Source organism: Rhipicephalus sanguineus, chromosome 1 (assembly GCF_013339695.2).
Source record: "Rhipicephalus sanguineus isolate Rsan-2018 chromosome 1, BIME_Rsan_1.4, whole genome shotgun sequence".
NCBI lineage: Eukaryota > Metazoa > Arthropoda > Arachnida > Ixodida > Ixodidae > Rhipicephalus > Rhipicephalus sanguineus.
Window position 1 is genome coordinate 174,909,928 of NC_051176.1, and position 25,176 is coordinate 174,935,103.

The 25,176-nt window shown below is 45.2% G+C and overlaps 1 protein-coding gene across 1 annotated transcript in view; it reads right to left on the reverse strand.

Annotated features, from left to right (window-relative positions):
• Positions 1-24,960, reverse strand: part of LOC125757071 (uncharacterized) — a 176,040-nt gene extending 151,080 nt beyond the window's left edge. The window contains exon 1 of the mRNA XM_049412184.1: positions 24,219-24,960. Within this exon, the coding sequence (XP_049268141.1) occupies positions 24,219-24,312 (94 nt within the window). The 5' untranslated portion in view covers positions 24,313-24,960. The remainder of the gene's footprint in view (positions 1-24,218) is intronic.
• Between the last annotated feature and the right edge of the window lie 216 nt (positions 24,961-25,176).

The window sequence follows — 25,176 nt, forward strand, 5'->3', positions numbered from 1 at the left end:
TGATCTCACGCGTTAGCTGTGAATTGTGCTTAGCTACCTCAGTTTTTTCTTTGGGTATATAGGGCACGCATCCGCTATGACGGCATTGAATACCTAGATGACCTTGGAGCGTGTAATACAATCGGTATGATGCTCCGTTTAATGGTCGTTCCAGCATCTGCCGGTTTGCCCCACATGCTTCTTCCCACTAGAAAGAGGATCAGCTACACCACAGCGTGATGCAGGGCACCTTCTGTGCTCTGTACGCTACCCTTTCAGCTTGTTGCACACATTGTCTATGTATGACAGCACTGCAAGCTTTTTTTTTTTCCTTTCCACTGGCGGACGTCTCGGGTGATCATTTTTGACCACGCTTAACTTGTTTTAAGTATATAATAATTGTTAGGGTTTAATGTCCCAAAACAACGATATGAAAGACGCCGTAGTGGAGGGCTCCGGCAAATTTCGACCACCTGGGGTTCTTTAACGTATACCTAAGTCTAAGTACACAGGCCTCAAGCATTTTCGCCTTTATCGAAAATGCGGCCGCCGCTGCTGGGATTCGATCCCAAGACCTGCGGGCCAGCATTCGAGCACCATAACCACTAGACCAACGAGGCGGGTTTGTTTTAAATGCGTTCCCGCAGCAGCTGATAATAAAGCCCTCGTATAGCTGGCAGATAAGAACTGGTCAACGTGTGCATCAAAACTTGTTTGCATAGAAGACGGACATAACCTCGTGAGAGCACCAACGAGGCACACATTGACGTAATTCCTTTTTTAGCTGTGCTGATTTTCAAGAAAGATGCGGTTCACCGCTCCTCAGTTCAAGTGACCAGCATAAATGATTACCGGAAAGGCACAGCTTTATGTCCAAAAGCCTTGGGATGTTACAGGTAATTCATGGGTCAGCTCCAGCGGATGCAGGTTTTGCTTAGCTGAATCTAACAGTTTTCCTGCAGCCTGTTGAAACACCTCGTCTAGACATTCAGTAAGCGCCAAATATCAACAACATACCTGCACACTTTTACTTCTATGATACATATCGATGTGCATTCGAATATTATGGTCCTTATGTGCCACGTAAATATCGCTTGGGAACAGCGCCAGGCATGACCCCATGCAAACGCCCCTTTTTTTTTATGTGCTGGCTTTCATCCCTTGAGACAAACGTTGATTTAAGATAAAATGTCAGTAATTCTGAAACACCACAAACCCAATTCCTGTCGCCGTCTGAAATGTCGATCCAAAATTGTCGATGCAATCTTCTACACATTTAAGCATGTCGTCATAAGGAAGGGAGTAGTAAAGATCTTTGATGTCGCTTAAGAAGGCTTTGAAATCCTTGCTATCACTTTAAAAAAACTGATGACAGCATCAGAGTATATTACCAGAAAACAGTCGTCAATGGTTAACATATTAAGGTAATATTGCAGATAAATGGCGACTGATTTTCCTCCAGGATAGTTTCAAATAAGCAAAAAAGGCGCAAAACCGAAACCCAACCAAGCAGTAGTGTCTTCGCTTGGCCAGGTTGGCGTATCAAGGGGCACAAACCGGAAGTCGTCCAAGGCATGCCGATGGGGACAGCACGGAGGACGAAAGCTGCGAAAGTCGCGAAGAGCAGACGCTCACCGGAAACGTGACCATGCCGCACCATTCTTGCCATGCCTTGGTTGAAAGGGGCCTTCTATATCAGTGCTAGTTAACCTTGCGGTAATACGGTATCAGCTGAAGAGTGCGCATGCGCGAACTTTACGGTACGGAATCATTTTATGTAAAGTACACCGGGTCTATATACCATGCACGGAAAGCTGCGCATCGTGCGAAAGGTGGCTCGTACTTCCCTCGTATTAAATTTTATTGAATCTATCACTGTGCATGCATTTAGACACTAAGGTCATGCAGGTAAATTCATGATTTATTCTGCACTAACATGTGTGACGTTAGTGTTACAGATATTACGCAAGAGGTGTGTCATTGGCTGAGTGATAGTGCTTCCATAACTAGAAATTGTGACTGCAATACATTATACACTGCGCACACAGAGAAATTGTGGTAAGCCAAGTTGGTGGTTTGAGGCAATCTGTCACATTTTCTTGGAAGCGATCCGCGCATTCCTCAAGCCTATACTTCTGCATGAACGATGGAGCTGGGCAGAGGAACGTGCTTAGAGAACTTCATAAAAATCCACTGACCTCCAAGGAACGCAGGAGTTGGCTATCAACAAACGCACGGACGCGCGCACACACATGCAAGCGTAGATACACGAGCACGCTCACATACCACCTTACGCATACGTAAGGCATCAGCCTCACGTACCTTGGTAATCGCAGTACGGCGCCACGGTGGCAGTGCTTCCTCGCCCCTACAGCTTGGGCGCGAGCACATTTGTTTTTTTTTTTTGTTTTTGTGAGGGGGGGGAGGGATCTCTTTATCCAGTGCTGTTCGTTTCCAAACTGCGTCCACCGGAGAACACCTACGAACCGGCGTTCGCACTTGACGCCTCCGTGGCACGATGGAGGGGCTTTGGGTTGAAGAGGAGGCGCACCGCCGCTCTCGCCTGCTTCGCCCATGTGACGCGGGCACCGCGAGACGCGCGGGACATCGACGCCAAAATTGCGTGAAAAGTTTGGTTGCTTCGGTTAAAGATCCTGCAGCGTTGTGCATTCTCAGTAACTCATATTCATATAATTCATATAATCGGTAATTCATATGAACAAACATGAATCATACGTGTTCTCGTATGAGCATACCGCATTACCGCATATACGTGTCATATGTGTCATGTCGGATTTTTCCATAGGGGAGCGGTATGCCTAGACTGAGCGCCGATGCTCTTTTCCGCACCCTGAACAGCGCAATCGCGGCACTTCCGGTCGCCGTCACATGCGGAATAGTCACGTGACCTGAGCGTGAACGTGACGTGTGACGTCACACCACCACCGAAATTTGAATGAAAGGGTAAGGTTCTGCCTGGCGTTGAGTAAGTATCGCTATTATGCCAGCGTCATGTGGTTGGCTCGCGTCATCGGAAGGTCAGTAACCTACGCCATGGCAGAGACAACAGGGACGTGCACGATGCTCTTCCAATGACGTCATGCGTGGCCTTTCTGCTCAGGTCACGTGGCTGTCACGCATGTGACGGCAACCGGAAGTTTCGCCATTGCGCTCTTTTGCGTACGGAAAAGCGCAGCGTCGGCGCTGTTTATTTCAGTCCGACGTCACGACTGTGCACAGGCCACGATGCATATCGGCACTCGTGGCTGTTTTCATGACGATTGGCAGTACTTTTGCATGTGCGAAGCAAACGCGGACACCTGCGAAATTGTTTCCCTCGCCAATATCGAGAACGGTGAAATAAGCAGGGCTTTCATCTATTCATGTTCAAGCAGCCTACACAGCACACTGTGTTTCCATCAGTCGGCTCCCACCTTTACCTTGCAGCAGCCCTTTCATGTTTCGTGTGCATGTCAGTCATCATGCTGTATTAGGCGTTTTAATGCAGTATTCGGGCTGCATCCTATTTTGCTTAATGAGACCATGTTGGCAGGCATGCTACACAGTTCAGCAACAACTTTGTGAAATTCAATAAAAACAACTATTTCTGCGGCGTTTCTTTCTTTCCTTTTTGAATTATTTACGACCAATTTTCTTATTATGAAAGATATTTTCAACTGTGCACTTCACTGCGCTGCTTGTTCTTTTAATGCTCACTTCCATAGTTACTTGGTGGTCATTGTGAATGGTGTCTCGTATATTTGAGACTAGTTAGTGTCATTTTATTTCAATGGTGGTTCTATTCCCTGCGGATATTTTGCTTTATATCAAAGGTAATGTTTTTAAGTCACTCTTGGCATTTCTTTTATTTCTGCGGTGTTACGCCGCTATATTCCAATGTGCCATGTACGAATAAAAAAAATTGCATAATTTGGTCATGAACGAGAGATTGCGACCTTACAAATGCGTAAAATGGCGCTCAATTAGGGGTGCGTGAACAATTCAAATTTTAAGTTAGAATGGGATAGTCTTTTCTGTTAAATTCGGACTCGATACAGAATTCAATATTGAAGTTAGTGAATAGTTGTTCCGTTCGCACATATACTTTAGAAGGGCCCTGCAACACTTTTTCAGCGTGGTCAGAAAATGCTGCCGATTGATAGCCGAGGTTCCCGAGAACATGCGAGCCAGACATTATAACGCAACACGCGGCCTGGAATTTACCATAAATTCTCAGTCAGCTAAAAATCGCTTCCTCTTCTCTCGACAAATGATGCTATTTACTCAAAATCACTGCGTCATGGACTCAAGTCCAGCGCCATTGGCCGACTTGAGCCTGGCAGTTTCGGTAGTTACTGCGGCCGCCGCGGGAGGCCGCCACGTGCCCGCGCGCGCGCGATCACACTGAAAGCGATCAACAGGTGTAGGGACGTGGTCTTGCTGGTGCATCTTGAAAGGACAACAAGGAAGAGACACTGGACACATGGGTGCTTTCTGAAAGTAAGCCGCGCGTTCAAAGAAAAATAAAAAGTGCTCAAGGTCACGAGGCGCGCGTGATGTACCTTCTTCCCCCATGCCATCCCTCCCTGCTTAGCTTCCAGCGCTTTCGTCAGGACGAGAAGGGAGAAAGCAATTACCGCGTGCAACAAATCTTTGTAACTCCGCTCGTACTGGACGGATTCTAAAATTTTCCGCGGCAGTCGATTCGTGAGGCAATAAGCTCCTTTAGTGAAGCCATTCCATGGCAGCTTAGAAAAGTGTTGCAGGCCCCTTTCAGGGACAACAGTTCTTACTGTCTACAGGAAGAAATACTGGTTCAATTGGAGACATGTCCACTGTTCTGGTTTAAAGGACCGCTCATGTTGCGCAGACGATTGGATTCCTGAACAAACACACGGGGGCGGTCGCTTACGCTAACTAGTTTCCACTTTGGCCTTAGGCAGCCTACAAAAGCTCTGTCTCGTTTAACTTTATTAATTCACCAGTCCCAGCATATTTGTAAAATACCAAGCGGCCAAAATTAAGCTAGAGTCCCCCATAGCGGCGTGCCTAGTAATCGTGTCGTTGTCAAGGCACGTAGAACTCCAAAATTCAAATTATAACCAGCGATAATGAGAGCCAATATCATTCATGAAGGAGGGAGCATTCTGGAAACAAAAGAAAACCCAACTCACAGAAAGGAAGACATGGCGGAAATTTTTATTTCGTCAGTAGAATTTAAAAATTTTTATTACGCCGTAATTTTTGAGTATATTAGGAAATCATAAAGAAAAAATAAAGTAGATACGTATAAAAAATGCCAGGACAAATAAGGAATAACAAGTAAAAGTGGGAACTAAAGAACTCTCTGCATGTAATGAAGACGGTGCACAAAATCCATTCTATTTCGCTCTGCCGTTATCAGATCAAAGAGCCGCGCAGCCACGACTTGGTGTAGCTTCGAGGAAAACAATGAGGCTCTGGCGAAACAAAGACGACATCAGAAGGGCTTTGCGAGACATCCCCCGAGGAAAACTGACAGCAGTTGGAATGAGAGCCGGTATCACTCATGAAGGAGGAAGCGTTACTGGAAGAGCTTGCGATCATTGTAAGCAGTGCTTCATAACTTCAAGCGCATCGGATGCTTTACAAGAAAGCACATAATTTCTATAAGAAAGGACACGCAATATAATCGAACAATAGACTTGCTTTCGATATTGAACGAAAGATTCCAGAATTTGTTATTGAATAAAACTAGGACGATAAACAAAGATCACGCTGTGTTTAAAGTAAGGAATATACAGCATTTGATGATATCCATGCCAGCAATCACGTAGTTGAAAAGACTGGAATATAACCAACCTTCGTACATGGCGTTCATTCCCAATCCAGTCTTTCCATTCAGTTAGCATAGCGACAGCTATGGAAGCAGTAAGTCGTCAAGGAGTTGCGGAAGCATGTGTGTACATTTTCGAATATTTCCGCTAATACTTCACAGTCACTATAATTATGTAAACGCAATCGGAAGAATCTCCGTTAGGAAGCCTGTGAGGGAATCAGAAATAATCCCCACTCTCATTTCGCTGCACACCCGGATATATTATGGAAAATATAATACTGCAGTCTAAGATTTTCCCATGGGAATGATTTCAACCATCAGCCGAAGGAAAGGTGAAGGCGACGAAAATTCCCCGTAAAAACGTGAAAACTCGTGAAAATTCCATGAAGGTTTACTTGTTAAACATGTTCAAAAAATTTTAAAGCGTGAGTTACGTTCATTTATGCTGTATTGCTGTACTGATTATCATTCTTTGATTTTATGTTGTGCGTTTTCTTGTTACCATCGCTTACTCTTCTTGACTGTTATTTTAAATAGGTTTCTTCACGCGATGACTCCCACATGTGCCTCCTTAACGTTTTTTTTTAAGAGATATAGATTAGTTCATGTTTACTTGATGCTCATTTGACGGCAATTTTTGTGACAATTAGTCTGCGGAATAGTTTCCTATGTTTATATGAACATGCAACTTTGGCGATGTCATCACGTACTTGCCCTTGCCTGAAAAATGCTTGTGAATCGATTACCAAGAACAAACATTTTGCAGTCTGCACCCGGGGGGCCTTGTTAGTTCCTTCCATCAGTCTTTCTTTTTTTGCTTTTTTGTTGGCGCACTTTTAAGCTTAGTCGAAAGCATTGTAAACCTCCTACAAGAAGGACATTTGAGGACGCTTTAGGTACATCAATTATTGAATGAATGAATGAATGAATGAATGAATGAATGAATGAATGAATGAATGAATGAATGAATGAATGAATGAATGAATGAATGAATGAATGAATGAATACAAATTCCACGTTCTTTAAGCTCACCTAAACGTTTACCTGTCTCCTGAAGAATACCAACAAACTCTCTCGTGCATGGGTGGCCTCGTTCTCCCTCATCTTCCGCTTTGGCGGACATTAACTTCAGTTCCATCGAACTGACAGCTCGCATGACATGAGCAAAATAAGAAAGTTTTAGTTTCACATTACCTTTGCTTCGTAAGAACAATCACTATGGGTCTCCTTTATGACCGAAATATTTGTTCGTTTGGCAGTTCATGGTAGAAAAGGAATAAACGCCGACCATATATATTCCTTTTCTATAATGCCTCCTCCGGACCAGACTGGATTCCGTCAAATCCTGGATTTTGGCAGTCCATGCGATTCTCAAAACTCTACGTCAGCAGCATAGCTCGAAAAGAATAGAGTTTTCCTATATTGCATTTGTCCGTAAGGTCGACGACTTTCACCCTCATTACCGCGGGAAAGACAAGGACGTTAACTAGAGTTTTAGTTTCGAGGCTGCCATCGTTGTCAGTCACAATCTTTGAAAGTCCACTCATTGCTTTCGTTCCAGATACTATTCTTCGCTGTATTTCTTTTGTAGAGCTACCGTCAGCACCCTTTAGCCTTGCCATCCAAGACTCACTTTGTCTCTGAAATAAATCAATAAATCAATCCATTTTGGGTCCTAGGAAAAATTGTGCTCTACAACCTCTATCGCGTCGTTTGAATGTTCCGAGCTTTGTTGTCATATTAGTCTTTTTTTTTACGTTTAGAAAAAGACGAGCCTTCTGATTTTCTGCTTTTACCTTCACGAGGACTGTTTTTTTAAGCCTTGTATGCTTCCTGCTATTAATGTACTGTCGTCTGCATATCGTAAGTTGGTTATCTTTGTTTCACCAATTTTCACTCCGATGTCTCCGTTTTCAAGGTCGCAGTTTCTGAGTACATGTTCGGCTTGTCAGTTAAATAAGAATGGTGAAGGAATAGAATCTCGTCTGGCTCCTTTTTGAGCCCTAAATCAGCCTATGTTAGCAACATTTTTCTTAACGAACCTTTCTTTCCCTGTGTGTAAGTTCCTTCGCTGAATTAAAATATGTTTGGGAATGTCCATTTGCCTTAGGCACGCACAGAACCCAGGGTGATCAATGGAGCCAAGACCTTGCTATAATCACGAAAACAGGAACACAAATTTGGTATTCTTTACAAATTTCCATCAACCAATTCATTTTCGCAGTGTGGTCTCTCGTACCGCACCCCATTCTGAAACTGCTTGCTTTGTCGTCATCTGCAGAAGATAGCGACAAACTGTGGCGTAGGTATACATTCTCGGATGAAGCTCCACTCTTCGTTCTCTATTTTCCTTTTTATACCCCATTCCCTTTCCCCCTGTGCAGGGTAGTAAACCGGATGCACGTCTGGTTGACGTCCCTACCTTTCCTTTTCCTCCTCTCTCTCCCCGCTCTGTCACCATTTCTTTCTCTATGTAAGCTTCCAGCTTTTTCTACAATACTTCTAGGACTAGTTTACATCATGATACGAGATATTAAGGCGACAGCTCTATAGTTAGATCACTCTTTTACATCATCTTCTTTAGTATACCAGTGTTACCGCTCTGAGTAAAAAAAGCCGAACTGTATCGTCTTGATCGACGTAGAACAATTTCCAAACTTTTTGTGTCTTTTGTATCATGAGTATTATAACATATCCAAAACAGAACATCTCCTTGAACCCCTTCAGGTACTCCTCAAGAGCTAACCACAAAACAATACGGCTACCTGAAAGTCACAACAACATTCACAAAAACTCTATTTTTCCATCATCTATAGCATACTAGAATAAACTACCATCATCTGCGGTGAACTGTGAAAAAGTAGAATCTTTTACGCAAGAAATATATTTTTTTCTGAATAGTGCATTAACACGTGAATAAATTATCAACCACACAAGGGAATGAGTAAGGCTACACTGTTTATTATAACTGTTATTTCTTCTTACGCTTTGTATTAAGTTTGTGCGTCCTGGCATGTGATCTGAACACTGTATCTTCGAAACTGTTGTTTACTCCCTACCAGCACTGAATTGTTTTCTTCGGATTGTGTTCGTCACTTTCTGTATGCGACACCATTGTAACTTATCATGTGTACCACTCCTGCTTGGACCGAGAAGGTCTGCCGTATATTGAAATAAAGGAAGATCTCTCCCACTCTACTGGCCGCTTTGTGTCTTCAAAATTAGTTGACAGGGCAACGATGAACTTGGCTGGTTCTGGTCTGAGTGTCTTGATGAATCCTATGGGGATACTGTCTGGCCCACTTGCTTTACCTGAATTCAGGTGCTGTATAGCCCATGTTACCTCATCTAAAAATGCTAGTTCTACTTCATACTCTCAGCCTACCCAAGGCCCTTCTGCAGTTTAGTACTTTGTTTGTTCGTCCGTCCCATAGTGAGTGGCTTTACTTGAGTGTCAGAGGGTGCAATGAGTCTGGGTTAAAAAACTCATGTGATTTCTTTTACTTTGTTGAAGAGCTATTTTGTTCTTTCTGAGTTGCCCTCTTCTGTTTTTTTACATGGCGCCTTTAAAGCTTCTTCCTTATCTATACTAGTTTGTTTTTTTACACTTGGCAGTTAGTTTCCTTGCGTGTATCGTGTCACTCTTTGCATCGGCCGTACTCCTTTCTTGCGCTGACTTGACTGCTTCCTTGGAGACCAACGGGGTTTTCCTCTCTGTTTCTTCCTCGGAACGTGTTTTTCAACTTCTTTGGTAATAATATTTTTATATCACTCTAAAGCTTATCCGGTACCCTATCTATGAGATCCTAACATTGGAATCGATTGCTGTGAGTAGCGTGATATTCCGAGCGTATACAAAGAAGGTTGTAACTAACAGTTATATTCGACTTGTTTTAGTTTTGCGTAGCCTAATACGCCGATCTGCTACTAGTAATTCCTGATCTGTCCTGCAATCGGCCCTCTGGAGTGTTTCAAAATTGATTACCCAGATTTTCCATCTGTTATTTGCTATTAAATATTCTGTCTACTTTCCACAGTGACCAGCTGGAGAGGTCCAAGGCGGCGTGGGCGCTGGTCGAAGAAAGTGTTACATATATAAAGAGGTTGCTGGCAAATCAAAAGTTCACCAGGTGATTGTCGGATTCCCTGTGGTCACCCAAATCAAGTTTGCCTGCAATACCTGGCGTTTCCTCATCGCAAAATTTTGCATGCAGTCAGCTAGCATCTATAGCGAATCCTTTTTCGGCGATCAATCTGCAGCCTCTATAGAATTCGTCCATTTATTCGTTTGCTTCCGGAGCGAGGCATACGTTTGTATTAGCGCGTAGTTTATTAAGTGACATCCTATCCTCATAGAAATAATGCGATTGCTGACCGGTTTATAGCCTAGTAATGAATTAATGACAGGCTGGCTTTCTACAATTGTTACGCCATTTTTTTTTTTCGTTTGTTAGCTGCTCAAAAAGTTAATTATGTCCTTGTCTGTCCATATTACCTGACTAATCTCCAGAACTGAAATACTCGTTCTCTTCATCGTCATCTTGCCTTTCATTATTTCTAACTTTACTGGATATTATACTCTGGACATTCCGACAGTGTGAATGGTTCCAGCTGGTTTCGACGCGAGCACATAGAAGAGAAGCGCACATGACAGAGGCTGGACTTACAACGGAAGTTCATTTTTTAAAAGCGTATTCTTTGAAACTCCACCACGCATGTGTAAAGAATCAAATGCAGTAAAAAACGTGCAAAAATCCCCTAGCCCTCCTTAACACCTCCCCCCTCCCCGTTCCGGGCCTTAGCACATGCACTGCTTGGTGACATTGCTGTTTTTTTTTTTTTACAGCAATTGAGGTTCCTTATCGGTGAGATGGACACATCTCACCGATAGTTCACAGGCACATAATTGAGCGCCCAACTTTCTGGTATGAAAAGATTCGCTTATTTCCCTTTCCAATCTATTGCGCTCTCTCCCCACAATCACTTGTTTTTTTACTGCACTTGCTTTGTTTTATGTTTTCAGCGCATTTGATTTTTTACTCATGGGTAACGAAGTTCTAAAGTATAGGGTTTTTACTCAACTTCATTTGTACGTCCTGCCTCAGTACTGCGCATTTCTCTTCTACGTGCTCGCGTCGTAACCTGCTGAAACCCTTCACACTGTCATCATGTACCAACTGGCCCAGAAAACCATGCTACTCTCCTGAAATTCCAATTACCTGCCCTGAAGGTTTTGTTTTCACTGGCCTTTCTTTTGAAATCGGCAACCTCAGTCCTTAAGCTTCTCTAATTATTTGATCCAGGAACGTAATAACGCAGTCCTACTTAATAAATCCCCGAGCGCTTCCCCAATAGCAGGTGAGTTGCCTTCGGACCAAGGGGCCTCATCTTCCAGCAGCATAGCTTTCACTTTTTGGGTCATTCTCATGGTGTTTTCTTGCCAAGGAGTAAGGGGGTAGTTTCCCTCTGCTTTTTCAAAAACCTCCTCGAAGGAGTGGTCTCGAAGGAGCGCCTGAAAGTAGCTATTCCCCAGAACGTATCTTTTCACCTCTCTTGACCTTACGGACTGCACCGCTGCGCATACAGACAGGATATGTTATTTATTCCGCCTCATCCCTAAGGTCTGTCTAACAAGGGTGGCCCTGCAGTAGCAGTATTAAAGTTAACGTAGCTCATCGGGGTGGCACGCAAGCTCTTAAATATTAAAAGAAAGTATCTGGACACCAACGGGATGAAACATAAATTTAGTATGTTTCATCCAGACGAGCCGGGCTTCCGTCATACTCTCTACTTCAAGTCTTACCATTGCGCTGCGATAGGAATATTAGCAGAAGGGCCCAAAGCGTCATGAGTTTGGTAGCGACCACACACTCAACCAGGGTGGCCAATTTCTGGTATAGTGAGGAGGTGTCTTATTTAGCTCAGAGGGCCTTCTTAGCTTGGTTACACATGAACTAATGTGACCCTTCTGGCACACGGCGATATTCGGTTTCAGGCACCACTCCAAGCCTGAACAACGGTGACCTGAATTGGAGAGTCAAAGAACGCATTCTCTCTCTCTCTGAAATGTCTTTACGACTGATTAAAAGGATGAATAAAGAATAATGAAATAAAAATACGCATTATGCATCTGGATAGATTCGAACCTAGGTCTTAGTAAGCTTGCCGAAAAGTGGCCAAGGTACTTAGATGACTGTGCCTCCGAGTTGTTTGAAAAGGCATAGCCTCGAACAGTTTTACTTATATGCGACGCTTCCAACCTTAGTTGTTACACATTCATGGCGGTTGGTAGCGAACATTTTCCACAAACAGTTTGGCCACCTGCATGCCATCATGGATATGACTAGCGGCTTACCGAATCCTCGAATAGAAAATTGCAGTTAGTACATTCTACGTGCCCAACGCCTGCGTGATTCTAGGTGCCAACTTCTAGGTGAACTTAAGGAACTTGCATTAAATAGATGTCACTGGCGTTCATGCACTCGAGGCATCACGAACGCCAGTGTTAGGTGTCAGCGACTCGATGGCATCTAATAACAGCATTCCACCTATTAAGCTATAACATCAAGGATAGCAGCAAACTTGAGAAGATAATAAGGAGCATGGCACGATTGATGGGACGAGAAACGACGGGAGCAATGTTAATAGGATCATACACCACCCCTCGTGCTTGGTAAAAAAAAAAAAACACATACAGCGGAAAGCTGATGCTGCTGTGAACAAGCAGCTCAACCAAATCTCACGGTCGTTCGCGGCAACCGGAGCGTGAAATTGTCATTTATAAAGCGCGTTCTCTTCGTACAGATGCCCGTACACTCTATTCGAAGAGCCATCATACAACAGATTTATCGTCGTAGAACAGATCGCTACTGTTGGCCGATAGCTGACGTAAACCAAGAGCGGCGTTTGGATCAGATGCGCTGCTTGCAACGTGGTGCCACCAAGTTCCCGGCACCGCACTCCATAGTGTTCTAAGATCGTTATTCAAAGGTTGCAGGTTCGGCCCCTGCCGGCGGCAAGTTCTCTTTTCGTCCACTTTAATTTCCTCTCATTCATATCACAATTACTGCAAATAACATCCCCTATGCTTTCCTTGGCTTGACTGTCTGTTCTCATCAAGATCACACAGTAGCAACACTAGCGCGCACCGGAATAACACCAGGAGAGAGCGATCACGTTTCATGACGCGCGCTCAAGGTCACGAGGCGCGCGTGACGTATCTTCTTTCTCTCTTGTCATCCTTCCCTGTGTAGCTTCCAGCTCGCTCGTCTGGACGAGCGAGCTGGAAACGTGCGACAAAGCCCTGTAACACCGCTCGCACTTGATGAATTCGAAAAATTTTTGCTGCGACCGATTCGTGAGGCAAGAAACTCTGCTACTAGGCCAATCGATCATTACTTCTAAAAGTGGTTCAGGACTCCTTTAAGATACATTAAGAAGGCGGTATGGATTAAAGAGAAAAACATTTTAGCTGACATTACAGCCGCCATCAAGCAAAATTTTCTTGGTTACTTCATGTGAATCCGGGAAGAGATAACTATTGGTTTAACAGAATGCCTGCAAAGGTAAAGAAAAGGTAGTCGACGACGGTTGTAGATTAGGCTATGTGATATAAGATCAAGACATGCCCTCGCATAGGATAGTGTCAGCTGACACAAGGTATGGGAAATTGGATACCTTTGAGAAAGGCTTTCCTCATACAGTAGACTTAAAACACAATGACGAGGCTGTTTCTTAGAAAACGCGCTATAGAAACACCGGCCTAGGCGTGGATTTTTGTGCCTGTTCCTTTGACACCCACGCCTCTTTTTTTTAGTGATCTTTATTGCTTCGAGTGCAGCCATGGCCCTACTCTTCTCGGCATCAATAACTAGAGGACACTGCTGAGAAATAGGAACCGTTGGCCTTAAAAGCGCTGACAGGAAATTGAGGAACAGGTCAAGAAAATTGGCGACCTAGTTTCGCATAAATAAAAGCGTAAATACACAACATCAGAACGAAAGAGAGAGACAGAGACGGTAAATTGAATGCTACTGATGGAAACAAAAGAAGACCATGGTGATTTTTTACAAGCACGGCAACAACGAAAAAAAAAGAAAGAAAAAACAGCACGAGAAATCTGCTCGACAATACAAAGAGCAGTGTGTCGCTGTTTGCGGCCAAAGCTGACTGGCGCTAGACAAGAACATTTCGGAGCAAATATTTTCAACAAGATGAGCTTTGTCAAAATCCGGAAACGACTGAGCATGTCCGTAATGTAAGGCCAAGATATTAATCCAGCAAGACCTGCGGGAAGCGTCAACCTTTCAGAAACGCTAGGATTCGAAGAGAATGAATGTATCACCTTGTCAGTATATGGTCGAGGTAAGCAAGGAACTTTTAGAGTACTGACTGAAAAAAATACGTGAAAGAGATCAACAGAAGCGCAGTCGCTACAGGCGCAGACCACTGCAGAATATAAAGGTGTCTTACTCGTGAGAGAAAAGAATCAAGAAGAGGCAACAGAAATGTTATGGATTGCGATAGACGTTTAAAAAGGCAGCTCCGGTAGCGCATTACGTTGTCCTTTTCCCCGGGCCCATGAATAATCGAAGACGGTGATCCGGGCTAGTTCGTCGGTCATACTGAGAAACTGGGTATCACTACTACATAACGTTGGAATAATGCTCAGTGTTGTCGTCCTTACGTCGGTCCTTGTACTCTGAGCACTGCTCAGCTTTCCTGTATGAGCAGTGTGTTCTCACCACTCATCGTCCATCCTTTATTGCTTAACCCGTTCCCCAGTGGCCCGTCATCCAACAGGGCGCGCGTCAGCTTCATATCTCTACTCTTACTTTTATTCCGTCGACATTGTCAGTGATGTTAAGGCGCCCCTCTATTACGGTACTCGGCTGCTGACCCGAAAGAAGCGCGTTCGATGCCGACCGTGGCGGTCGCATTTCAATGGAGGCGAAATGCAAGAGGCCCGTGCACTGTGCGATGCGAGTGCGCGTTCAGAACCCCAGGTGTTCTAAATGATCCGGAGCCCTCCACTACGGCGTCTGTCATAGCCTGCATCGCTTTGGAACGTTAAACCCCGCAAACTAGCCAACTCAATCATCTTCCCTCGCCTATTTCATGTTAGCATTCACCCCAACTCCGTCGCGATCGAATTTAGCGAACGTAAAGTGCACTCACGAGCAAACGTGGGAGTCTGTAAATGCCATCAATGTAGTGCGCAAACAAACCCCTCCAGAGAACCACAGACGCTGTTTCGAAAGGTACTATAAATTGCTGGAACTGCCATCGCATTTGACGGAAACAGGACGAGGGAACGACCAAAATCAACAAACAAGCGTATGGCATACTGGCGCCTGTAATAATGACACTGTAAACGTGAACACATGCGTACGCACGTCGGCACACTCGATCAGTACTCGTCAACTTTTAGACTGGGCCGTCCATTCGCTCAGACCCTACTACCACGCTTTGCTTTATTATGATAGCCGTCAGCTATCCTCATCGCATAAAAGAATTTAAAGAAAAAATTGTCAATTGCCGAAAGAGAGGAACACACCATGGAGAAAGGGCGAGAGGCCTCAAGGAACATACTTAAAAAAATGGAAAGCGAAGGAATGTTATTCACAAACGTAGAAGTATAATTAAACGAGCACAGCGAAAGATAAAAAGAAAACGAAGAAAAAACAACAATGGATTAAGTGTGCAAGAAAAATAAAAACGTAGTGCGCCTGAATAAAAGGAAAAAAAATTTCCTCGGAATAGACATTAGGTGCTCGATCTAGATGTACTTCACGATAGGTACTGCATGTATTTGTCCTTCAAGAAAGTCAGGCCACTTACACCCGCAGAGACGGATACAACACCCATACGATAAATGACACGCTTATTTTAAGAGACAGGGGATCAAGGCCTCACTGTATAATGCCGCTTTTTTTAAAGAAGCGTGACAGCACTGTCTCAATGTTTAGAAACGGCACGTGAAGCCGACGGAGTTATCAGCTTGAAGCTGTCGAAAATTTACACAGCTCATTAGTCTGCGAGCCAATTCTAGAACGGAAACAACACTGTTGGAATAAGACATTAATGAAAGACCCTTTGTTTCTCTCTTTCAATACCTTCGATCTTCGTCTTTTTTATGCTTACGACCCCCTTCGCAGACGTCAGCATTTGCTATAACGCGACTGCTCAGCGGCCTTCCTTGCAAACTTTTCGCTTACGCAAGAACGGTTTGTGGAAACGCCATAAGTCTGAGTTGCCAGACCGAACTCAGAATTAAACAGCGAGCTTAATCGTACATCGAGCTTCCGTTCAGTACAGCAGTTTAGCAGGTCGCACGTAACGTTGGCGACAATACATAACTTTTACGCTCATTAAAAACAGAAAAAGAAAATTCTCGGGCTTGAAAGCTTTAACCTGAAAGCCAGTTTTTCCCGTCCTTGTCTCTTCAGAGCCCCCGCAAAAACTCCTGCTTCGAGCCACTGATTTAGCAAAGAGGGGGAAAAATTAAAAAGAAAAAGAGAGAGAAGCGAGGAAGGTATATACGAAGAGAGGAGGAGGGCAGGACGATGCGATCGCGCGCGTGTTCCTACGTAGCGGCTATAACAGCTGTCGCCCCATTCGGTGCGATATTACAGCAAAGGTCGGCTAAATTCCCCAGTACTTCTACACTGGTGCTTCGACAACGATGGCTGTCGTCCCGCATAGTTAACGAATAGAGATAGTGTATGACCCACGCCACCCGCAAACTTCACATCCTCGCCTTGTTTGTCGCCGCCATTGGAGTAAAACTGTTTCAGCAGAGGGAAAGCGCGCGTTTGATATACATACGTGACAAAAAAAAACGCTTCTTACTACACACAGCGGTTGGTGCTTGCGCGCTCGACTCGGTTTCTACATGCGCGTTGAGGCACCGCGAAGCAGAGCTCGAGCCGATCATGCTGTTGCTTTTTTTTTCTTTATTGCCTCACACAAGTATTTTCACACACCACTGCCGCATCGACCTGCCATAGTAACGACTCTATATTAGCCGCTTTAATTTGTTCGCTATACGAACGCGTGCAACCAATGGTCAGTTAAAAAATTCATTTAGGAAGTTGTAAGTTCGAATTTTCGTGGTCAGAGCTTTAAAGAAACACTGAAGAGAAGAGTTATTTCGCGTGGATGAGTATATATCGCCCTTTACAATACAAAAATTAATGTGGCACTCTTCCCTAAAAGGATGCTTGGTAAGTAAGGAAAAGAAAACACGGGCAGCGAAGCCACCTTGAAGTCCCTGCACCAGTTTGCCGTGATGTCGAGAACTTCGACGGTATTTGTTAGGACCTAGTGAATTTTTTTATCTGTTAAAAACGAGCTGTATTGTGTCCTAAAGAAGCAAGAGGTTGAACATTGTAAATTTCGAGAATGTTTGCTGAGCCAACGCGACCCCAATAATAAAAAAAAAATTGGTGCAGCAGCTTGCACTAGTGGTGCAAGGCTGGAACCAACCGCGGAGATAGTGCTCGGACTCCCGAGAAGGAAGCTGCCCTCCCAGCCCGTGTGTTTGCCCCGCCACACTGTTCCCACCACACTAATCACGTGACATGTTCCCGCCAGACATGGGTTTGGCGGGAGTCACGTGACTAGTGCTACGTAATGTTTCTGGCGGGAAAATGTCACGTGAGTTGTTTTACGCAATTTTCGGTGGAGCATGTCACGTGACAAGTTACGTGATTTTGAGAGGAACATGCCACGTGACTAGTGACACGTGATTTTGGCAGGAAAGTGTCACGTGACTAGTGTTACGCGATTTCGGCGGGAAGATGTCACGTGACTAACGTTACTTGATTTTACGTCACGTGACTAGTGTTACGTAATTTTTCTGGCGTCAACATGTCACGTGACTAGGTGGTGGTGAAACTTTATTGTTTTGAAACTTTATTGGTCACGTGACTAGTGTTACGTGATTTTACGTCACGTTCCCCTCCTCTCCCTTTTTTCTTCTTTCTCTTTATCTGATGATGATAATTTGTGCTCGCACCACACGGCGCAACGAAACGCTTAAACAGCTCCGTAAAACTTTCAAATCCGTGTCGTCACACTTACGTACCGGCGCTGGCGTTCTGGCGTGAAATATTAGAAAAATTTAATATCAAGCTTCATTTTCGTCTCCTACACTCGACATACTGTTACAGAATTAACAAAAATGAAGTTTTCGACGGATGAGTGAGTGAGTATCAACTTTATTGAGGTCCTGAGAAGAAAGAGATGCCTAATTAGTCCACACTGATTTAGTGCTTGTCTTTAGTGTGCCGTTAAAGGGTTGATTGGGAGCTTATCGTTCAATGTCTTTCCTTGACAAGACAACATCCCGTATTTTAGTCTCTCTCCCTATGTTTAGTGCTACAAGCCGCTACTCAAGTTCCAATCCGATCGCTGAAAATATTTCGCGTCTGTTTCACTAGCGCTTGTTTTGTTATTTAAAAAATACTCTTTTGAATCAAAACCCACCCAGATATTTCAGAAGCTCACAGGTGCAGCTGAACGGTTCCTCCATTTCTCAACGTAACGTGACGGCCATTCGGAAAGTCATACCACTACTCGGACAGCGAGAGCCACATGCCGCCAACACACTCGTGACACAACCTTGACGAAGATAAAGTGACACATTCATTACTCCACATGTCCTCGTACTACTTTGCTACTTTGCGCCGTTTACACTCGCTCTGCGATAGACGCATTCGCCTGACGTATACACTCTTCGATGCATTCGCGTCATTTTCTTCGTCATCCGGTGCTGCATGCTATATGAGCATGCCTCCACGAAAACCTTACCACCTTCCGATAAAATGCCTTATCTCTCTTTCCGGCGCGTCTACAGATGAACTATAAACAACTGCCTGCCAGGAGTCACACACAAACGAGCCCACATCCATACACAAACGAGGAACTCACTTGATTATACTGAAGGAACAGTCAGTGTTCAAACGAATAAATTAAGTATATGCTTTTCGTGATACTCGGCGAAAAAAGATTTAGTGTTCGTTTAGCGGATACAGTACACAGGGATTCAGTGTGTTCGACAGGTCTCGTCTGGGTGCGGCAAGTGCACAAAACATGATCCGGTATTTGACACTGATTTACACGTACGCTTGGTCAAGACAGTGTGCTATGACAGTGACCAGACGGATACGTCCGCGAATATTATTTTGGTCGGTGTACCGTTATTTTCTCTTTTACCCAAAAGAGATATGCCAGCGAGATACAAGATGAATATTCTTAAGGCTTAGCTGCTTGTAGACCAGCTGGCAGTGGTCTGGCCTGCCAATGGCAAAACGGCACGCGCCGCCACTTTTGATGAGAAAGCCGGTTACGAGAGCCGGTTACGAGAGCCGGTTACGAGAGCCGGTTACGAGAGCCGGTTAAATGACCGGTTACGAGAGCATGCATACTCGCTTAGCGGTTCAGTGCCCAGTCATTTAGCCCAACACTGCAAAGCGTGTGGCTGTCAGCCAATTCTTGAGAGGTGCACCGTTTTGGAAGGGTACAATCAACAAAGAGCACGGGAGATTAGTGAAGCGCACCATATCCATGCACACGGAAATGCGTGCGTCAGCGTTCCTTCCATTTATCTGCATAAGTGTGAACTTAATTATTTGTCCAAAACTTAGCAGCCTGTTTTGCCGACGGTTCTGATATGATGACTTCGCATCCCTCTTTGCGCATTGCGCAGTTACTGTGTTTTGTTGTTATCCTGCGCAGTGCTTCCGTATATATTGCATATCCAAGCAATAAACCAGTGGTTGTTAGTTCAGCGCTTGTGTCTGTCGTTCTTCTTCTCCGTCCCGTGTTTAGCGCTGTTTGCTCTCGCCGTAAAGCATCAAATGTCTCAATGAGCCACCGGCCTGGCGTCTGTCCTAGCAAAACGGCCCCTAAATTTCCATTGGCTGCGACGCCAAGTCACGTGCGCGCTTCTACGGAGCAAGGCGGGTGGAGGGGAACACTTGCTGCCAGACCAGGTGTTTTGTGAGGGGAAGGGGAATCGCCTCCACGCCATGTCACCCTCGCTCTCGGAAGCCTGTGTTATCCGCGCGAGCTCTCGCTCGCGTTCTCATTTCGCCTTGGTAGTCGCAATTAAGAATAATGTATAAAAAAGTCAGAAAAGCTCGAAAGGAAAAATGCCGGTGGTAGTCAGTTCCGAACCTACGACCCAACGCTCAGAAGTCGAGTGTCCTGCCCACTGGATAAAACGACCGCCTCCTAGCTGGAATGCCTGTGCAGTCCATATCACGCTACTTCATAGAGTTTCATGCTATGAAAACATGAGTGCAAGCTGGAGCTGCGGTCATTCAACCACCGTGGGAATGATTCGAAGCTCAGGCTTCGGATTGGGTAGTGTTAGCAAACGGCCTACAAGTATTATTTCTATAGTTTCACTTTCGTTCCGCGCGGAGCAGCTGTATCCTGTCGTAATGCGTGCGGTGTTTTCTAGCGTGGGTGTTTGGGTGCGGTTCAAAGCACTGAAGTGGTGTCTGTGTTGTTTAAAGTGGCTGAAGGGCGCAAGGTCCCCGGGTTTGCGGAGACATTCTGAATTTGCAGGTTACATTAGACAGTTGTATCAAAGCGTTACTCACGCTTCACTCCGCACAGATGTGCAGAGAACTGATATTGAGAACAGCAGCGCATAATTTAAGACAGCATGGACAGGTAAACAAAGATACACACAACACAGCGCCTGTGTTGTGTGTATCTTTGTTTGTCTGTCTATGTTTTCTTAAATCTTGCACTGTTGTTCTAAAGCCCATGTACAGCAAACAAGCCTGCCAGTACCACCTAAGCAGATAACTGCATAGATTTCACTTTTTGATAAGCGCGTCTTGCCAAGACGCGATCAGCCTGGCGGCAGAACGACGGCGAAGCCAAGCGGACGCACCGCCACGCACCGCTCAATCGGCGTTACAGCGGAGCCAGAGATGCGTTTTGCGCCGGTGCTCGCACGATCGTCCTGCGCGCGGGCTGACGCACCTGGCGTCGCAGCAGACGATACAGTTTGTATTCCTCACTCTATACAGTATTTTAGGGGCGAAGCACCTTACAGTCTAGGCTTGTCCGTTGTTGTCTGTCCGTCACGGCACATGCCCGACGAAACATCTGTCAACATATGCGTGTATGTTGCGATTACGATTATAAAGTCTCAGATAAAAGTCATACGCAGCACTCAGAACACTCCTGAAATATTTTAATAAAAATGAAACCGAATAATAATTAAAGGCACAATGTTCCAGAAATCCACAAATCTGGCTATCACAATTCTGAAGGATGTGCACAGTGCGATGTGGAAGGTGTCGTACCTGACAGTTCGTCTTCAACGAGAAACCCTGAAGAAATGCTTTCGTGAGAGCTTGAGTCGGAGACAACTTTAGAAGTCCGCGGCATTTCCTCCTCAAAGGCAAAACATATGTGTGTATGTTGCGATTATGATTACGAAACAAAGCACAAGCACAAACCTTTTATACTAGTCGGCGACTTCAACGTAGACATTATGGACAGCGACTGGATTATGCAGTATATGATGTCTCCATACGCTCTACGATGCATTTCATATAACTGGAAGCAAGCAACAACCAGCCGAGGAACATGCATAGACCTTTCTTTGCCAACTTTAGATTAAATCCACTCGAAGAACCATCGGCTCTACGTTTCACGGACCACAAAGCATTAATAATGAAGGGAAAACGCAGTGGCCACGAGCGGGTGACGTACGGTGACATACCGGTATGATACCCTGTGCTTCGCCACTCGTCATGATTGACATTAGTGGAGATGCGGTGATTTTTGTTTCCATGAATAGATGGTGCGTAATTTAAATAGAAAGACACGCACGCTTGCTTTCACGGTTGTAAAATAAATATATTACATTATTTGGTAAAGCCAAACCTAGAACACAATTGCAGAGCAAAGCCTGCGCATATTCAACCTGGTGGTTGAATATGCGCAGGCTTCACTCATGGTCACTTCAACTTTGCGCAATAAGTTTTACACAAAGAAGAATTAAATAAATTTTAATTGGAAGCAACTTCATACCACTAGTTTAAAGCTCAGTAAACAAGCGCCGCGAACCTCAAGAACGAAATCCATCAGCAGCAGATCCGAAGCCTGTACTTTCAATCATTCCCATGGTGATTGAAGCGCCGCTCAAGGAGCCCGCATAGACACTCGCGCCAGATTGCCCTCTAGTTTTTATAGTATGAATCTCTATGAATCAGACTGGTCTTAGGACAGGAAAATCTGTTATTTTTACCTGAACTTAGGGAACCCATGAAAACGCGTAAGTTTATTTCGCTAAGTGTTGGGAGGACAAGGATCATGAAAAGGATAATTTCAGACAAAACGAAATTGCTCGCACAGTGAACAGCAAGTGCTACTAAGCAATAAATATAGGCTGCCCGCTTATCTAAAAAAATAAAAAAAGTATGCAATCTATGTATCAGTCCTCACCTATGTAGATTTGACGGAGAAGAAACTTAGGAGAAAACTAAAGACCATGCCACACACGAATGAACAGAAAATCACAAGTGCAATGTTGAGAAAGCAACACATTATTGCGTGTAAGAGCGCAGATGACGTCGCAGAGGTTTTACATTAGGTTACCAGAATTTTTTTTTAAATTCCGCAGATCCCACGCATTGTGGGAATCAATTTCGCGCGAAGCAGTCGGCGAGTACCAGCCTATTCAGGATTGCTTGCTTCGAGCCAAACGTTACCAAGTACATTGACGTGTTTTTGTAAAATGAGTCGCACGCATATCGAGGGCTCACCAGGCACGCCCAACGCACTGGCGCGTAAAGGGTAGCCCATGGTCTGACGTAACGTCGGCGCTCACGTTGGAGCAGAGACGTCTTGTTTATCGCGAGGAAATGGATGCTACAGTGCGATGATGTGCATATCAGAAGTAGATATATAAGGTGTGCATATATATGTCAGTTTATTACGTTTATATTAAGCGGATAGCCGACACTGCAACCACAGTTGAGATTGTCCTGACACGACGCTCGCATAGGATTTTTTTCAGGGGCAGTGGTGTGGCTCAGTGCTATACTTCACAGCCATGCAGAAGGCCTGGGTTCGATTCCAGCACCAGCAATTTTTTTTTATTCTTTACTTCCATTGGGATATTTCACCCATCGGCAATTCCGTGGACGCCGGAACCGCATTTTCTGCGACACGGGCTCCTTGATGCTGTTTCTTTAAAATATTCAAAGTCTGGGTTGATATAGACTGTGAATTCCTGTGGCTCATACCCGAATACCACGGGCCACGGTGTGCGGGTATGTGCCACACCTGACTGGTGGAAAGCATTTTGTGACGTACGCGGCATGTAGGTTACGTTACTATTCATGTCATGGCCTGCAAGTCGTGTTCCTCATACATTCACGTCCTCATATGCCAATTTTGGTACATACCAACTTAAGAGCGCCAAGACGTAGGCGGCTAGATAGATATATAGACAGATATAAACGGTCAAAGTGCCTATGGTTCTCTAAGACATGCTTCGCATTTATAGAGGCGCGTACATCGCGCACGCATAGAAAATGTAACCAGTTGTCAGTTGACTAATAGTATAACCAAGTGGGTACCAAGGAAATCCAAACGCAGCTGAGGACAGTCAGGGGCGTAGCCTGAAATTTTTTTCGGAGGGGGCACCTCTTTGATCTGAAGTGAACGTCGGGCAGGCAGATGTGATCGAGTGTCATTTTGAGATCTGTATGCCATGGCAAAAAAAAATTCGGGGAGGGGCATGGGCCCGGTTTACCCCCCCCCCCCTCCCCCCTGGCTACGCCCCTGAGGACAGTGTAGAATTGGACGCTGTGATGCCATCAGGAAACGTGCAGGCATAGGATAGTGTCATACGACGCAAGACAATGCGATCCTCCGATCGCTTTTTCGGAGAATACCCACGCACTCGGAAGCTTACCACAAGGCGAAGCGATTGCAAATCGCTTTGTCCTGTGGCGGTCATAAAGATAGGCTGACGCAGGTGACCGGCGGTGAAAGGGTGTTACATATCCGCCGCCATGGTCGTGAGGTGCAATAATGGCCGTGGTGTTATTTTTCCAAGTATGATGTTCTAATTAAGCAAACGCTTTCATTCTGCTACAATTTCGCACTTGTGCGAGCACAAACAAACAAGTGGTGCCATTTTTTTTTGTGGTAGTAGACAGAGACCAAGAGATGAAGGAAGCTTATGACAGTTGGCTCGTTTACGTGAGACTACAGAGCGAGTAACAAGAACGCTCAAGCGTAAGGCAAACAGGGTATCTGAGAAGTCTACTTCACTAAATAGCTCTTCTCTCTTTTTTTGCTCTCACAGCGTAGCCTGGGCTCTCGCGCTCAATTACGACAGATGTCACTAAAACAAGTGCCACGTCGGCAGCGCACTTACCCACATCAGTCGGCGCAGCAGACAGCAAGGCAGACGGCTGGAGGCCCCAGATGCAGACTGCAGCACAGGCCACAAGCTTCGTCGCCCGCCGCATGCTTGTGTTGTCCTAAGGGCGACGACTGTGACACGGAGTTGCCCAACTCTCACCAGACTGCAGTTAAAGACCACGTCGGCAACGGCCAAGAATAGTTGCTGATGCGGGTTTGTTCAGTAACAAGGAAGGGCCGCTCTCGCTCCTAGAGTCTCTCACTGGCGCGCGCCTTGCTCCAAGCTCGACAATTGTCACTTAACTCAGGCAACAACAGTAGTGTCCGTGGCAGTACTCAGGCGATGAGTTACGCAGGTAGAGAATGTAAGCACAAGTTCGGCCAAACTGCGTTTAGGCGTCACACTGCAACGAAGCCTCGACAACAAAAACCGCGTTGCGGACGCTGTACCGCCGCTTGCGACGTGCAGTAATGACTTCCGCACGACACATTTCGCTTTCGCGAAGCCAACAACACTTTTGGACTATCCAGCCGATCGACGACCGCTCCAACCCTGCGCGAGAAAAAAAGAGCAAACTCGAGAAACGTTCGGCATCCGGTGCTCTGAAAGCCTGCTTCCTGCGTGTCCCTTCTGCTTCCCTGGCCGCGCTCTTCGTGTCCCTTGTACACGCTGGCGCACAATCACGCCTCGAAACTTTCGGGATGCAACGGCCTTATATGTTTGCAGATTCGATTTGCAGATGGTTATGCTGGCACAACGCAGCGCGGCTGGCTTTGGCGGAGAGAAATAAACAAGGCTGCCGTACTGATCATGCGGGCCTTAGCCTCGAAAAACATGCGGGCAGCGGCTTGCCGGTCGCTAGCTTTCGGTAAACTTTCTTGCTCATTTGTTGTTGTTGTTTTCAACAGTACATGCCCGAACCCATACTTTCGACATGCTTGTCATTAATATTAAATCTGGGCCATATTTT